The 16113-nt window shown below is 45.4% G+C and overlaps 1 protein-coding gene across 2 annotated transcripts; it reads right to left on the bottom strand.

Annotated features, from left to right (window-relative positions):
- Positions 1–1645: 1645 nt before the first annotated feature.
- On the bottom strand, positions 1646–15110 carry ZNF792 (zinc finger protein 792). Of its 2 annotated transcripts, XM_040632793.1 has the most exons (6): positions 14638–15110; positions 12125–12251; positions 11527–11649; positions 9656–10924; positions 3128–3207; positions 1646–1848 (listed from the first exon to the last, which is right to left on the bottom strand). In XM_040632793.1, the coding sequence occupies exons 1-6, from the start codon at positions 14728–14730 to the stop codon at positions 1837–1839; spliced, it is 1704 nt and encodes a 567-aa protein (XP_040488727.1). In that variant the 5' UTR covers positions 14731–15110; the 3' UTR covers positions 1646–1836. The 2 variants fall into 2 exon arrangements, with proteins under 2 accessions (XP_040488727.1, XP_040488728.1); XM_040632794.1 differs by lacking the exon at positions 3128–3207 and having other exon boundaries at positions 14638–15109.
- Between the last annotated feature and the right edge of the window lie 1003 nt (positions 15111–16113).

The following is a 16113-nucleotide window of genomic DNA, read 5'->3' as shown; positions in this document are numbered from 1 at the left end:
TATTTATTGAAGAGACTGTCCTTTCCCAATTGTATATTCTTGGCTCCTTTCTCATAATTTTAATTGACTATGTACACATGGATTTATTTATGGGCTCTTTATTCCATTGCATAGGTCTGTGTGTCTGCTTTATGCCAATACCATACTGTTTTGGTTACTGTAGCCTTATAATATAGTTTGAAATCAAGAAGTGTGATGCCTCCAGGTTTGTTCTTCTCTCTCAAGTTTGCTTTGGTTATGTAGTACAAATTTTGTGGTCCCATACAAATTTTAGGATTGTTCTATTTCTGTGAAAAAAGCCACTGGGATTTTGATAGGGATTGCACTGAACCCACAGATTGCTTGAGATAATATGAACATTTTAACAATATTATTTCTTCCAATCCATGAGCATGACATATCTTTAGACTTGTGTCCTCTTTGATTTCTTTTATCAATGTCTTCAAATTTTCAGTGTAAGGGTCTTTCACCTCCTTGATTAAATTTATTCCTAGTTGTTTTATTCTTTTTGATGTAATTGCAAATGGGATTGTTTTCTTAATTTTTTCTTTCTGATAGTTTGTTGGTATATAGAAACACAACTGATTTTTGTATATTGATTTTGTATCCTGCAACTTTACTGAATTTATTAATTCTAATAGTTTTTTGGTGGAATCTTAGGGCTTTCTATATATAAAATCATACTGTCCACAAATAGTGATAGTTTTATTTCTTCCTTTTCAATTTGGATGCTTTCTATTTCTTTTCCTTGCCTAATTGCTCTGGCTAAAACTTGTGATACTATGTTGAGTAAAAGTGGAGAGAATGGGCATCTTTGTCTTGTTCCTGATCATGGAAGAAAAGCTTTGAGCTTTTCACTGTTGAGTAGGTTTGCTGTGGGCTTGTCATAAGTGGCCTTTATTATGTTGAGATATATTACACTATACCCACTTTGTTGAAAGTTTTTATCATAAATTGATGTTGAATTTTGTCAAATGCTTTTCCTGTAACTATTGAGATGATCACATGATTCTGATTTTTCATTTGTTAATGTAGTTTATCACATTGGTTCATTTGTGGATGTTGAACCATACTTTCATGCCTGGAAAAAATCCCACTTAATCACAGTGTATGTTCTTTTTAATGGATTATTTTATTGCAATTTTCTTTTTCTGTGGTGTTCTTGTCTGGTTTTGGTATCAGTAATGCTGGCCTTGTTAAATGAGTTTGGATGAATTTCCACCTCTTTGGGTTTTGGGGGGGGGGGGTTTTTGTTTTAGTTTTTTTTTTTTTTTTTTTTTTTTGAAGAGCTTGGGAAATTTTTCTTTGTCTGAATACCAAGTCACATATTCTACCTCCCCAGAAGTATCAACCAGTGTGAATTTGGTATGTATCCACTTTATAGAAATTTCACTTACATTTTTATTTATCTTTGCCCAATTCTTTCATGTGAGTTTAAACTCATATGAAGCTTCATACTTAATTTTTCTGCAATGTCATACAGATGTAATGGCATGTAAGATCTTCTTATCTTTTTAAAGAATTCTCCTTATGGGCTCATTTTTATGTGTTCAATGTATTTTAATCCATAATGGTCTGTATTCTCTTATTGCTCAAATTGTAACAGCTGAGAGATATAGCTCACTTCTGTGTCTCTGGGCAGGACTGTATTTTATAACTTTTTATTAAAATTTCCAAATACAGTTTTTTTTTCTATTATTAATAGAAACAGACCAGCATACCCAGAATACCTGAAGGTGGGGCTGAGGTAAATACCATTTCCTTGGCTTGGGCAGGGGCTTGCATTGTTTGAATCTTGCAAAAGAAGGGACCACTAGGGCTTTCTTATCAGCTTGCTCAGATGTTGAGCTACAAGAGAAAAAAAAAAAAAAAAAGCCTTTTACCTTAAACAAAAATGAACTTAATGGATCACAGACTGAAATAAAATGTAAAAATACAAAATATTTAGAAGGAAATATAAGAGGAAATTGTCAGGACTGAAGGCTAAGTGAATTATTTAAAAAAAAAAAACATTAAACAAGAGTATCAGAATAAAGAATGTTTCCACATTTAAAAAACAGGAAAACAAGGGGCATCTGGCTGGCTCAGTCAGTAGAGCATGTGACTCTTGACTCAGGGTTGTGAGTTTGAGCCCCACGCTGGGTGTAGAGTTTACTTTAAAGAAATCTTAAAAATAAAGTAAAATGAAAACTAGGAAAAGAAAAGCAAAAGAAAACAAAATAATAAAGTTCTAAATGGAAATCAGTGAAGTAAACAGACTAAGCTATAAAGTCAGTAAAACCAAGAGCCTTAAGAATAATAAAATAGATAAGCCTCTAGCCAAGATTTATCACATTAAAAAAGAAAATACACAGATTATCAATATCAGGAATGAGAAAGGTGATATCACTACAGATTATACAAATATTGAAAGGGAATAAGGGGAAATCATGAACCTATTGATACCAATAAATAGACAACTTAAGTGAAAAGGACAAATTCCTTTAAAGGCAGAAATGACTGAAATTTACATAATAAAAAATAACCCTATATCTATTAAGTTAAATTTGGAATTAGAAATCTTTGCATAAAGTTATTTACATCTATTTCATCTCTGTGATGGCCACTATGTGCCACTACACATAGTTTCCCAACTTCCCATTCAGGGACAGCATATGTCATAACTTAAAAATGGCTGCATGGTGAACACTATAACTCAGAGCTCAACTTATTGTTTCATTAGCTGTGAAGCTTTAAGAAAGTAGACATGTTAATAATTCAAATTAAACTTAAAATGTATTGTGTCTATAGTTTTCCGTTGGGAACAACATAAAGTTTTGAGGAAATATTTTAAGTATTCAAACTTATTACCCCATTAAGTAAATAAGTTACCAACATCATTGATAAATGACTGAAGTTCCAAAAAAGTTCTTTGCTGTTTCATTGTATTCTTGTAACAAGGTCTTGAAAAGACCTTGTTAATGAAAATAGACATATTAACCAGCATTTATTTGAACAATAGGCAAAAGATATGAATGGACATTTTACCAAAGATGTAGGTGATAAATAACATTTTAAAAATGCTCAAGGTCATGAGTCATTAGATAAATGCAAGGTAAAGCCACAGTGAGATTCTACTACTACCTACCTGTTCAAAGGGCAAACATTGAAAACATTGATCATGGCAATTGTTGGCTAGTATATGGAAGAACTGGAAGTCATTCACTGCTGGGGGAAAGTAACATCGTATAAGCACTTTAGAACACAATTTGCCAGTTATCTAAAATTTAAATATTCCTCTGCTCTGTGACAAAGGTACTATACTCCTAGATATTATCACAAGGAAATGAAAGCATAGGCCCATATGAAGACCTGTAAATTCATGGTCATAGCTTAATTTGTAATAGCCAAAATCCCATGCCATTTAACATATAAAAATGTTAAAAAATTATAGTGCATTTGAAGAAGGATTCTGGGAAGATAGGAAGCACTAGGAAGTCATCTCCCTATCCTGACAACTGTACTGGCAGAATGTGTCTACTGTAACTATTTTGGAACTGTGGGGTCCATTCAAAGGCTTACAATTTCCAGAGGAGGGCATAAGCAGTAGTAAATTACGGTTAATTTGGGTCAGTGTCAGTCCTTAGCACTGTAGCAGCTCCCATCCCTCATCCCCTTGCCCTATGGTAGGCAGCTACATGTGTGTCCCTGGAGCAGCTTGCATGCAATTTTTGGGAGCCTGGATAGGACCCCACTCTCCAAATATTGAGGATCTGTGCTCTAACCTGATTGCAGAGGTGAAAACAGAGATGGGCAGCCATTTGTGCAACCCTTATTCAATTGCAAGCCCTTCCCTCTCTGGCAGAGTGACTTCGAGGGAATTTAAGGGACTAGCACATTCTTCCCCCTTCATTTTTCTTTCTCTCCTTTTGAGAGCCAAATATTTAGGGCTAAGACATTCCAAAGCAATCACATATACAGGAGAATTTTAAAAGTCAAGGCACAGGGTCAGAAAAGACCTGAGATACACCACAGGCTGTTCCCCAGCAGAGATAGCCAATGACAATTAAATTTTAAATTAAATAAAAATGGCAAGCCCTGGAGAAAGATGAAGACTCTGATTTCCAGAGTTAACACATTATTAAATTTAAATTGTCCGGTGTTCAAAAAAAAAATCACAAGGCATATAAGGAAACAGGAAAGTATGGCCCACTCAGAGGGGGGAAAAATCATCAGAAACTGTCTCTTAAAAAGACCTGATGGCAGCTCTACTACACAAAGACTTTAAAGCAACTATCTTACAGATGATCAAATAATGAAAGGAAGACCTGAAGAAAGGCGAGAAAATAATGTTTATGAACAAAAATGGAAATATCACACAAGACAAAGAAAACATAAAAAGAAAAAAGAAATTCTGGTGCTAAAATTACCATAACTGAAATGAAAAATTTGTTAGAGGATTCAAAAGCAGGTGTGAGAATATGGAAGAATCAGTGAACTTCAAGATAGGAAAATCAAAAGAAAAAGGATTCAAGAAGTCAACCATGTAAGGCACCTCTGGAACACCTTCAAAAGGAACAATATACATGCTGTGGGAGTCCCAGGAGATGAGAGAAAAGAGAAGAGAGAGAGCTTGAAGAATTAACTCTCCCAATTTGATGAAATACATGAATATAAGCATTCAAGAAGCTCAATGAACTCCAAGAAGGATAAATTCAAAGAGGCCCAAATGAAGACAAATTACAATCAGTCAAAAGACAGAGAAATTTGAAAGGAACAAGAGAGATGACTTGTCACGTACAAAAGATACTAAGTAAGATTATCCAGATTCTTCATCAGAATCCTTAGAAGTCAGAAGGCAGTGGGCTGGTATGTTCAAAATACTGAAAGAAAAGAAAAATGGTAACCAAGAATCATATATCTGGCAAAATTGTCTTTCAGAAGTAAGGGAGAAATTAATTCCCAGATAAACAAAATCTGGAAGGAAGTTTGTTACCACTAGACCTGCCCAGCAAGAAATGCTACAGGGAGTCCTTTCACTTGAAATCAAAGGGCATTGGACTAATTCTAAGCCATATGAAGGAATAAAGATCACTTGTAAAGATATATACATGGACAATTTTTAAAACTACTGTTATTGTTAACTTTAGTTTATAACTCCATTTTATTTTATTTTTAAAGATTTTATTTATTTATTTATTTGACAGAGAGAGAAAGCTGGCCAGGGAGAGAGGGAACACAAGCACAGGGAGTGGGAGAGGAAGAAGCAGGCTCCCAGCAGAGGAGCCCGATGCGGGGCTCGATCCCAGGACTCCAGGATCACGCTCTGAGCTGAAGTCAGACACTTAACGACTAAGCCACTCAGGCGCCCCTATAACTCCATTTTAAAATTTCTACATGATTTTAAAAGGTCATGCATTTTCTTAAAAAGCTCATGCATTTTTAAGAACAATTATTAGCCTATGTTTTAGACATAAAATGTATAAAAATGTAATTCCATGATATCAATAACTGAAAGAGTTGGGGATGGAATTACATAGCAGCAAAGTTTTTGTATGGTATTGAAGTTAGGTTGATAAAAATTCAAATTAGAGGGTTAATAATTTTTGAATGTTCAACATAATCTCCATGGTAACCACAAAGAAAATAGCTATAGTATATACACAAAAGGAAATGAGAAGGGAATTAAAACATTTCATGTTAAAAAAATGAAAAACAAAAGTAGTAATATAGGAAACGGAGGACAAAGAAGCCATCTAGAAAACAAATAGCAAAATCACAGAGGTAAATACCTCATCAGTAATTACTTTAAACGTAAATGGATTAAACTCTCCAATCAAAAGACAGAGACTGACAGAATGGATGTTTAAAAAATTATCCAACTATACGCTGTCCACAGAGACTAACTTGACAGCCAAAGACACAAGTAGGTTGAAAGTGAAAGGATGGAAAAACATTCCGTACAAATAAGTTTCCATACAAAAAAAGTTTACAACACAAATTTGGACATTTTTATATCATAATAAAAGATTTTATACAGCAAGAAGGCATAACAATTATAAACATTTATGAAACTAATAACAGACCAAGAAAAGATGTGACTTAAAATTGACAGGAACCTAGATGAAATAGACTAATCCTTAGAAACACAAACCCTATCAAGACTGAATCATGAAGAGAATATCTGAATAAACTTATAATTAGTAAGTATAATGAATAAACAACCAAAAACCTCCCCACAACAAAGCTCTGGACCCAGTGAGTTTATTGGTGAATTCTACACATTAAAGAAATAGCACTAATCTTTAAGATTTTCCAAAAACTTGAAGAGGAGAGAACAATTCCTTATTCATTTGCCCTGATACCAAAGCCAGAAAATTGCACTACAAGAAAAGTGCAGGCCAATATTACCTATGAACATTGGTGCAAATATCTTTAACAAAATACTAGCAAACAGAATTTAGCAGCATACTGAAAGGATTATACACCATGTTTAAGTGGAATTTATTCTTGGAATGCAAGGAAGTTTCAACATATGAAAATGAATCAGTGTAATACACCACATTAACAGAAGGAAAAAACATAGGACCCTATCAATTGATGCAAAAAAAGCATTTGACAAAATCCAACACCCTTTCATGATAAAAAATCAACAAGCTAGGACAAAAGGAAACCACTTCATATCTATCAGGATAAATACTATTCAAACATTTTTAAAAAAAAATTTTAAAGAATAAAACAAGTGTTGGTGAGGATGTGGAAAAATCAGAACCCATGTATACTGCTGGCAGGAATAGAAAATGATAGAGCAACTGTGGAAAACAGTATGGAGGTTCCTCAAAAAATTAAAAATGTAATTACCATATAAGCCAGTAATTCCACTTCCAGGTATATCTATAAAGAAAGTGAGGGGGCGCCAGGGTGGCTCAGTTGGTTAACTGTCTGCCTTCAGCTCAGGTCATGATCCTGGAGTCCCAGAATTGAGCCCCACATCGGGCTCCCTGCTCAGCAGGGAGCCTGCTTCTGCCTCAGCCCCTCACCCTACTCGTGCTCTCTCTCTCTCTTGCTCACTCTCTCTCAAATAAATGAAATCTTTAAAAAAAAAAACAAACAAGAATAGAAAGCATGGTCTCAAAGAGATATTTGTACACCCATGTTCACAGCTGCAGGGTCACAATAGCTAAAAGGTGGAAGTAAACCAAATATCCATTGACAGATGAATGAATAAGCAAAACATGGCATCGAAATACAATGGCATATTATTCAGCCTTAAAAAGAAAGGAAATTCTGACACATGCCATAAAACATGGATGAACCTTGGAACGTTATGTTAAGTGAAATAAACCAGTCACAAAAAGACAAATACTAGATGACTCTATTCATATGAGGTACCTGGATTAGTCAAATTCAGAGAGACAGAAAGTAGAAGGGCAGTTTCCAGGGGATAAGGAGAGGGGGTTACTTTGGAGTTATCGTTTAATGGGTACAGACTTTTGGTTTTGCAAGATGAAAAGAGCTTGGGATGCGAACGGTGGTGATGGCTGTACAATATGAACGTACTTAATACCCCTGAACTGTGCACTTACAGATGGTTAAGATGGTGAATTTTATGTTATGTATATTTTACCAGAGATTTTTTAATTTAAAAAGAAAGCATAAAAAATTGCAGTGGATTCACTCAAGAGAGCACTACTCAACAGGAAAAGGAATGAACTGTTTATACATACAGCATGGATAATTCTGAAGATAATTACATTGTGAAAGAAAATAGACCAAAAATAGGGTATAAATACTTTATGATTCCAGTTGTATAAAATTCTAAGAAAGGCAAACAAACCTATAGTAAAAAAAAAAAAATGTAAATCAATGGTTTTCTGGGAAGGCAAGAAGGGATAGTAAAGGGCACGAGGTAGTTTTGTGGGTGATGGAAAGGTCCATTGTCATGGCTCTGGTGTTGGTTCCCTGAGTGTATACATACTGAAAAACTTCTCAAATTCTGCACATCAAATATGTACAACTGTTGCATGACAATTATATCTCAACAAAGCATTTAAAGAAATTGTTGTATATAAAAATCTGATCTCCCATTCATTTTAGAAATTTAGAAGATTTGGCAACCCTACATTGACGCTCTTCTCTCTCTCGCTCATGCCTTGGCAGCAAAAATGGCTGGCTATGTGACAAACGCTACACCCCTGGAGTACAGGATCTACCTTCTCTCAGCCCCTACTCTCGTGCCAATGTAGCAATAGCTGTGGCACGAACAGTGCAAGGAGCCTTAGTACCCACAAAACCTTTAGATTTTTGCTCTGCCAGTGACCTAAGTCATAAGACAGAGGTTTGGAGGTCCTGAGAATTTCTGCAAAGCCTGAATCCTGCACAGTCACACGCAAAGGAACATTTGTGGATGCACTTTTAGAACAGGAACATTCCCTATAGCTTGCTGCAGACTCACCTACTCCATTATCACCCCCAGTATTTCCATACAAATTATGGTCTCAGTTGGGCCCAGTAAGTCTTAACAGTTAGGAGACCTGTATACCAGATCCTAAACTTCAAGGCATATGGCTCCTTGGCAGGTGCCAGGTAAACAGTGTCTGCTTAACAGTGCTAGGGAATGTGAGGCTTCCCCTGGAAACAAGGGGCCCTATTCATGCTGCTCCAGGTGCAGAGGAGGCTGTCACAACTGCCCCATCCTCAGGTCATCTCTGGCTCACAAAAATTCACGCCATTCAGATCACAACATTAGGCCCACAAAGTCCCACCATCTTTCCCAGGAGGCCTTCAGTAGCCACACAAAGGAGGCCAAATCTGGACTGAGAGCTATTCTCCACCACCCTGCTCTTTCCCTGAGGCAATACTTTTGGAGACCCTTTTAGTTTGGTAGACCTTAACTGTGTTCTCAACCCACTTCACAGTGATCAAAACACATGGGATTAAAGGTGGCTTCATCACTAAGGCAATAAAGTAGGTAGTTGTTGGGATGGGAAATGTGGAGTCTGGATAAAGCCATCATGAGCATCATATGAGATCAGCCATGTCCTTGAAAGAAGGGAAACTTTCTCTGCAAGCTGCCAGCAGAACCCAGCTCAGGTCTTCACGGTCAAAAATGGGTCACGTCCACAGCTACACTGGTCCCAGAGGGACGGAATGACATCTTCCTTTGGCCTCAGACTACTTGGGATTCCCTCTTGGAAAAAGAGAAGAGGTCTGAACACAGGGAATGGCTGACACATGCTCTTGGAGACCTGCCAGAGCTCAGTGGCTTCTACTGCAAACCCTCATGATGACAAAGGTCTGGTAGAGTTCACGGTGAGAAAATGCTACTTTGTTCCAGAAAGCTTCCAACATAACTAGCATTCATAGGGAATCTGCCCAGTGTGGACACTGGGATGAACAAGGTTCAACCTCTGGCTGATGGCCCCCTTGTAAAGACTGTTCTCAGAGCTTATCTCCACCGCACATCGTTGTGCTGGAGGAGGGTGCACATTCTCTGCACTCCTTTCCCTAGTGTGAATTTTCTGGTGCCGGACGAGGGTAGGCCTCTGGCTGAAGGCTTTTCCACACTCGCCACACTTATACGGCCTGTCTGGTTTGTGAACCTTCTGGTGTTGCCTCAGATTAGACCGTTGCCTAAAGGTTTTCCCACATTCGAGGCACTCGTAAGGCCGCTCACCGGTGTGAAGTCTCCGATGGTTATTGAGGCTGGAGCTTTGGTTAAAGAATTTCCCACATTCGGGGCACTGATAAGGCCGTTCGCCAGTGTGAAGTCTCCGATGGCTATTGAGGCTGGAGCTCTGGCTAAACAGTTTCCCACATTCGATGCACTCATAAGGCCGTTCCCCAGTGTGGACTCTCTGGTGTTTCATGAGGTCAGAGCTTCGGCTGAAGGCTTTCCCACATTCACTGCACCCGTAAGGCCGTTCGCCAGTGTGGACTATCTGATGTTGGATGAGACTGGCAATGTGGCTGAAGAATTTCCCACATTCATTGCACTTATAAGGTCTTTCTCCAGTGTGAACCCTCCAGTGTTTAATGAGGCTGGAGTTGCAGTTGAAGGACTTCCCACACTCACTGCACTCATGAGCGCTTTTGCCCGTATGAACCCTCTTATGATGAATGAGGTTGGAGCGCTGGCTGAAGAACTTCCCGCATTCGCTGCACTCGTAAGGCTTCTCTCCCGTGTGCACCCTCTTGTGCTGAATGAGGTTGGAGCTCCGGCTAAAGAATTTCCCACACTCGCTGCACACATGAGGGCTTTCCCCGGTGTGAACCCTCTGATGTTTAACGAGACTAGAGTGCTGGCTAAAGAATTTCCCACATTCGCAGCACTCGTAAGGCTTTCCTCTGTTGTGATCTCGCTGGTGCTGGAAGAGGCTGGAGGCGTGGCTAAAGAATATCCCACATTTGTTGCACTCATAAGGCCTTTCTCCGGTGTGGGTTCTCTGGTGCTGAACAGGCGTGGGCTTGTCACTAAAAGTGCTCCCAAATTCACGGCACTTGTTACGGCTTTGCACGCCAGTGCTCTGGGGTGGCTCCTCCACTCTGTGAGCGACCCGATGCTGCAGAAACCCGGATGTGGCCGTCTCGCCCACAAAGGCTTTCCCATCCTCCCTGACTGTGAAAGGTTCCGTGGATGTGTCATCTCTGCAGCTCCTCACAAGTGAGGCCCTGTCCTCATCCCTTCTGACAGGCTTGTCTACATTCTGATGCTGGTGAAGGTTTGCACTGGACTTGAACCCTCTCCCAGATGCCTCACACACGTCTGGCTTCTGCCTGGGATGTGTTGCCTGGTGTTCAGTCAGGTGCAAAATGCCTTTCAAGTGCAGGCCACATGTGTCACAGGAGTAGTCCTTCTGGTTAGACAGAGCCACCTGGAGCTTCCTGTCCTGTGACACTCCTTCTGCAGACACATTACACTCACCCTCTGTTTCATAGCAAAAACCTGAAAGCAGAGAAATGCTGGTGAAGTTCCTAGGAACTCTGGTGGAAGGAAGCAGCCCCGTGACAAATCAGGCCTGACCATGGCATGCATCCTCGGGACCGCTGGCAAGAAGAGGGGCCTGAGGTCGGGGTGAGGAATGGTCTGCTCTGCAGTACTGTTGCCTGGCAAGGTCACAAACCAGGGGAGGCCTGGCCAGGACCAAGGACACAAGATGGGGCACAGTACTGGGCCGGAAAGCGGGGTCTCCAACTCACTTCTCTCTAAAGGCTTTCCAGCAGGGCCTTGGCCGCTGCTAACACACCAGCCCCGTGCAGAACGGTGTGTCCAGGCCCAGGAAAATCTGATTGCAACTGAGTAACCGCTATTTGAGACTATGAAAGGGAATATGCACCTATCATAACATATTAGGTGTAGGTCCACGTTGGAGACAGTCACAGAGGGAGCTGTGGAAAGAGTGTAGCCGATGTGGCAAGAACGGGAAAGAAAGGAAGAAGAGAGACGTGGCCACTGGCTTTGGCACCAAAACCATGATGAACATGAGAAAAACTGCAGGTGTGATTTGAAGACAGTAGTGACATCACCTGTCCCCCCCCTCCACTCACCAGAGACAGGTCCGCTGTACACCCCTCTTGCCATGGCTGACGTCATGTCCACCCTGTCAGGTACCCACGGCTCTGCCCCCATCTGCAGCTGGGCAACTATGTGAGACCTGAAAGCCGTAAGTCCTGAGGGAAAGACAGGGCAGGTAAGTGGCCAGGCCCTGGCCAGGTGAACCACCTGATGACAGACCACAGGAAAGAAAGTGAGATATTACAACAGGAACACACAAGGGAGCTACGGCGGGAACATCCCAGTGGTCACAGCAAGCGGTAACCACGTCAGGGTTGTGGCCGTCAGGCCCTAGGAAGCGTTAGCTAAAGGACATGATCACTCGGGCAGAGACTGGCCAAGCCAGCTGGATCCACTGGGCTCCCTGCAAGACTCCTCATTCCCGGCCCCCTCCCCACAATGCTCTGGGGGAGCAGGTACTGGGGCTGCTCAGGGAGAGGCTGGGACACTGCACTCGGCATGGGCCTGGAACGTGCAACGCACATCCTGGGAGAGTGGGGAAGGAAGCGGTGCCCATAGGTCTGGCCGTGGGAAGGAACAGGGGACCGGCAGAAACGAGCTCAGAACCCCGGGTGGGTGCGAAGGCCTTACCCAGCGAGGCTATCAGTGCAAAGTTCTCCAGCATCACGTCACAGTACAGAAGCCTCTGAGCCTCATCGAGGAGCCCCCACTCCTCCTGGGAGAAGTATATGGTCACGTCCTCAAAGGTCACACAGCCCTGCCATGATGGGGACAGTTTATTCCAGGATCGGCTTCTCTCCTCACGACTCCCCTGCTCCCCCTCCTCCCCAGCTTCCCAACTCAGAGGAGATCCCAGGCCCTGGTTCCACTGGTGTTTGCTCTTTTCTGTGCCTCACCTGACCTCTGTGTCAGTCCACAGCATCAACGGGCAGGTGGGCAGAGAGACACCACGGCTCAACCCCCTCCTCTGTGGGCCCCCTCCCATGTCACCAAGATCACGCTTCCCACAAACATGGACTCAATCTTCTCCCCTAATTGCCAGTACCAAGGCCCTGGGGCCAATAGCTCACACTCACTCCTTGGACTGCAAGAAGTCACTGTACCCTCTCCCCATCCCAGCTCATATCATAGCCATCGCCACAGACCCTCACATGTCACTCTGCATACGACATCCAGAAAGTTCTTAGCAAATACAACCATGACCCCATCCAGACCCTTGGATGGCTCCCACTGCCAAGGGCAACACCAGCCCGTAATCTGAAGGTCTCCTCGCCCAGCTCTTTCCTGGCTTCAATCTAAGCCACGCAGAGCCACACAGATATCAGATACCTTCAGGCCTCTTCCTCTTCGATGTTGCACATGGGTCCTCCTATCCCCACCCACTCAGGGTCACCCACTCCCAGCTGACCCCATTTGCCCCGGAGCTAATTCCCCAGCCCAACTGAAAACCCCCAGGCCCCATCAAGGGGCACCACAATGGCCTGCTGAGGGTGCAGAGGGGTGAATGAGCACCAGCCCGGGGCTCGCTGTAATCCTACCTGCATTACGACTGAGCCTCCCTCCCATGTCTACACTCCCAGCCAGACCCCCTTTCCCCACACAGCACCACCACCATGAACACTACTCCTCCATGTCTGTCTTGATGATGCCAAACAAGCCAACCACGGTGTCCCAGCAAGAGACCCCGTGCTCAGTTCTCAGGCCCCGCCTTCCTCTTTCCCTCTAACACCACTGCCACGGTGACCTGAAGGTTCACCCTCTTGAACTGGACACACCACACCCTTGTCCCCATACCAGACGCCACATTTTAGATGTTTGAACTGTGGAAAGACTAACCAAGTAAGAAAAGCAAAGGCTATTTATACTGAGCTTGTGGTAGCAAGGGAGAGAGCCGCTGTCGCTGACGTTCTGGCAGACTCAAAGGCAGGCAGAGGAGCGGGAAAGCTTTAGAGCAGAAAAGTGAAGGCTTCAGATGTGCCCTGACTGGGGGCTGCTGGCCCGGGGAAGCTGTAGGCAGGCTAACTAGAAGAGGCACATCCTATGTGATTGGTCAGGGGGCATATTTGGTTTTCTCTGCTTGGTCGCAAGTTGGTACCGGGAACAAAAATTAGAGAAGCTGTCAGTTATTAATCTAGCCCTGGTCATCTGGGGCCAGTTGTTACAGAAGCTACGGTTCCTGGATTGTCACTTGAGATGGCAATCTGGCTTCCTGCAAGGCTAATTTAAGCAGGCCAGCTTCCTGGGTTGTTTATTGTAGATAAAGAGGTTGGTTTCCTGGGCAGGTCCCTGCAGGTTGTGGGTAAGAATTCTATTTTTATATATGGTCTGGCCTTTGTCCCTTTGTGTATTCGGTCTCCCATAACCTTAACCATACCGCCCCCAAGACACCATAACCGGTGTCTAGATGCCCACTCAATCCCATTCAGGGGTCTCTGGGACATCCGAGCTCAGCCGGGCCAAAACCCCATTCGCTTTTATATTGAAAATTCCTTCCACAACCAACTGCCCCATCGCAGTTGATGGCGCATGCATCCTTCCAGCTGCTGAAGCCAAAAGCCATCCCTTCTCTTTCTCACTTTCTACATCAGAAAATCTGGGCAGCCTGACTTACAAGAGGGATCCAGAATCCAATCACTTCTACCTCCAGCCACCTGCCGTACTCACCTGAACTACTGCAAGAGCGGACTCCTTGCTTCCCTCCCTGCCTCCACCCGTAAACCAAGTCCGTTTTCCGCTCTGCGTCCACATGGCGCCTGTCAAGACCCGAGTCAGATCGTCTTCCTCTTCTACTCGAAACCGTCTATGGCTCCCAACACCCTCAGCAGCCCTCCATTCCGGGGCTCACTGTCTCCCACCGGCTCTCCGAACACTCAGCTCAATCTCACCGCCAAGCATTTGCACACGCCCGTCCCTGTCCCTAGGAAACCCTTCCTCGCCTCCTGACCCTAGATTTCGGAAATGGGAAGCGCTCTGTATATCTCCGGCCTGGATCCAGCACTCCAGGCTGGGTGCAGTTCCCCTCCAGCGCCCCCAGACTCAAAAGCCGAGGAGAGGTGGGAGAAGATAAAAGACAAGGTCCACCTCCGCGGTGCGGGCGCCAGGCACGAAGACGTGGGGATCGCGGCCGCTACCTGTGCGCTCACCTGTGCGGGGTCCCCGAGTGCCGCCGCCGCCGCCATCGGTGCCCGGGCTCGCAGCGGAGCCGCGGGACACGGATCAGCCCCCAGTGCCGCCATCGGTGCCCGGGCTCGCAGCGGAGCCGCGGGACACGGGTCAGCCCCCAGTACCCCCCGGCTTCACCTGGCCCCGGGCGCGGCGGGCCCTCGGGCCTCTGGCTCCCGGCTGGTGCAGGCGCGCCGGATGTGGGGCGCGGGCGGACCTGGCGGGCCCGCGTCTCTGGGGCGCGGGGCGGAGCAGGGTTCCAGTTCCCCGGTCTCTGCCCCCTAGCTCCGGAAAGGCCGGTGACGCGGGCGCGCACACCGGGCCCGGGCCGGGACTGGCTGGCCTGGAACGCAGGAAGTTCCGGCCCGAAGCGGCGCCGCGCTCCCGGGCTGTCATTGGCCCGGCGCCAGGCGCGGACTCAGGGTTCAGTCTCCCCGGCCGGCGTTTCCCGTTCCGCCCACGGCCGCGCTGGAGGGCTGTGCTGGGGGCGATGCTGGGGACGGTGCTGGGGAGGGGGAGAGATGGCGCTGGGAGGGCGGTGCTGGGTGGTGGGGCGGGGGGCGGTGCTGGGGGCGGTACTGGGGGGCGGTGCTGGGAGGGCGAGTGGGTAGAGTTGGAGGGGGAGGGGGAGGTGCTGGGTGGGCGGTTCCGGGGGGGATCGGTGCTGAATGGTAGTGCGAGGGGCGGGGGGCGATGCTGGGTGGTGGTCTGGGAAGTGGTGCTGGGAGGGCGGTGCTGGGAGGTGGGTTCTGGGAGCGCGGAGCTGGGAGGGCGGTGCGAGGGGGCGGTGCTGGGTTACGGTGCGGCGGGGGTGGGTTGTGGCGCCTGGTGGTAGTGCGGGGGGCGGTGCTGGGAGGTGGTGCGGGGTGCGCGGTCCTGTGGGGACGGCGCTGGGGGGCGGTGCTGGGGGTGGTGCGAGGGGCGGTGCTTGGGAAGTCGCGCAGGGGGCGGGGGAGGCGGTGCGAGGGGGCGGTGCTGGGGGAGGAGTCAGTGCGCAGGGGCGGTGTGCGCGCCGGTTTCCCGCTTCTCGCTGGTTACCGCTGGTTCTAGGTGTCATGGGCGCGGGAGCTTTTTCTTTTAGCGGGGCCGTCCCCAGAATTCTCTGTCTGCCTGGAGCCAAGTCCCAGTGGCCGTTAGGGGTCTATCACGGGAGACCTGTTTTTGCCTGCGTGGGTGGAGACGAGTCCTGCACCTCTCAGACCTTCAGGAGGGCCCGGGTTCACAATGACGAATGAAGATAAACACCTGATCTGCGGGGTCTGCGTACTAACACTGAACGTAGCTCAGATTCAGTGCGTCTCAAACCAGCATTAGCTATCATCTGGAAATTTGTTAAAAATGCAAGGTCTTGGGCAACAACCCAAACCTACGGACTCAGAAATCTTGCGGGTGGGGCCGAGCCTTCTGTGTGTGAACAAGGTCTCCAGGAGATTCCAGTTTGAGAATAGGGACTCTTG

The sequence above is a fragment of the Ursus maritimus genome, unplaced genomic scaffold (genome assembly GCF_017311325.1).
Source record: "Ursus maritimus isolate PB19 unplaced genomic scaffold, ASM1731132v1 scaffold_19, whole genome shotgun sequence".
Taxonomy (NCBI): Eukaryota; Metazoa; Chordata; class Mammalia; order Carnivora; family Ursidae; genus Ursus; species Ursus maritimus.
This window is presented reverse-complemented; position numbering and strand designations above follow the sequence as displayed.

Coding starts and splice junctions, on each gene's coding strand:
- ZNF792 (XM_040632793.1), bottom strand. CDS start 14,730: ATGGCGGCACTGGGGGCTGATCCGTGTCCCGCGGCTCCGCTGCGAGCC. Junction 12,252..14,637: donor CACTCGGGGACCCCGCACAG/GTGAGCGCACAG, acceptor CCATCATGGCAG/GGCTGTGTGACCTTTGAGGA. Junction 11,650..12,124: donor TGCACTGATAGCCTCGCTGG/GTAAGGCCTTCG, acceptor TCTTTCCCTCAG/GACTTACGGCTTTCAGGTCT.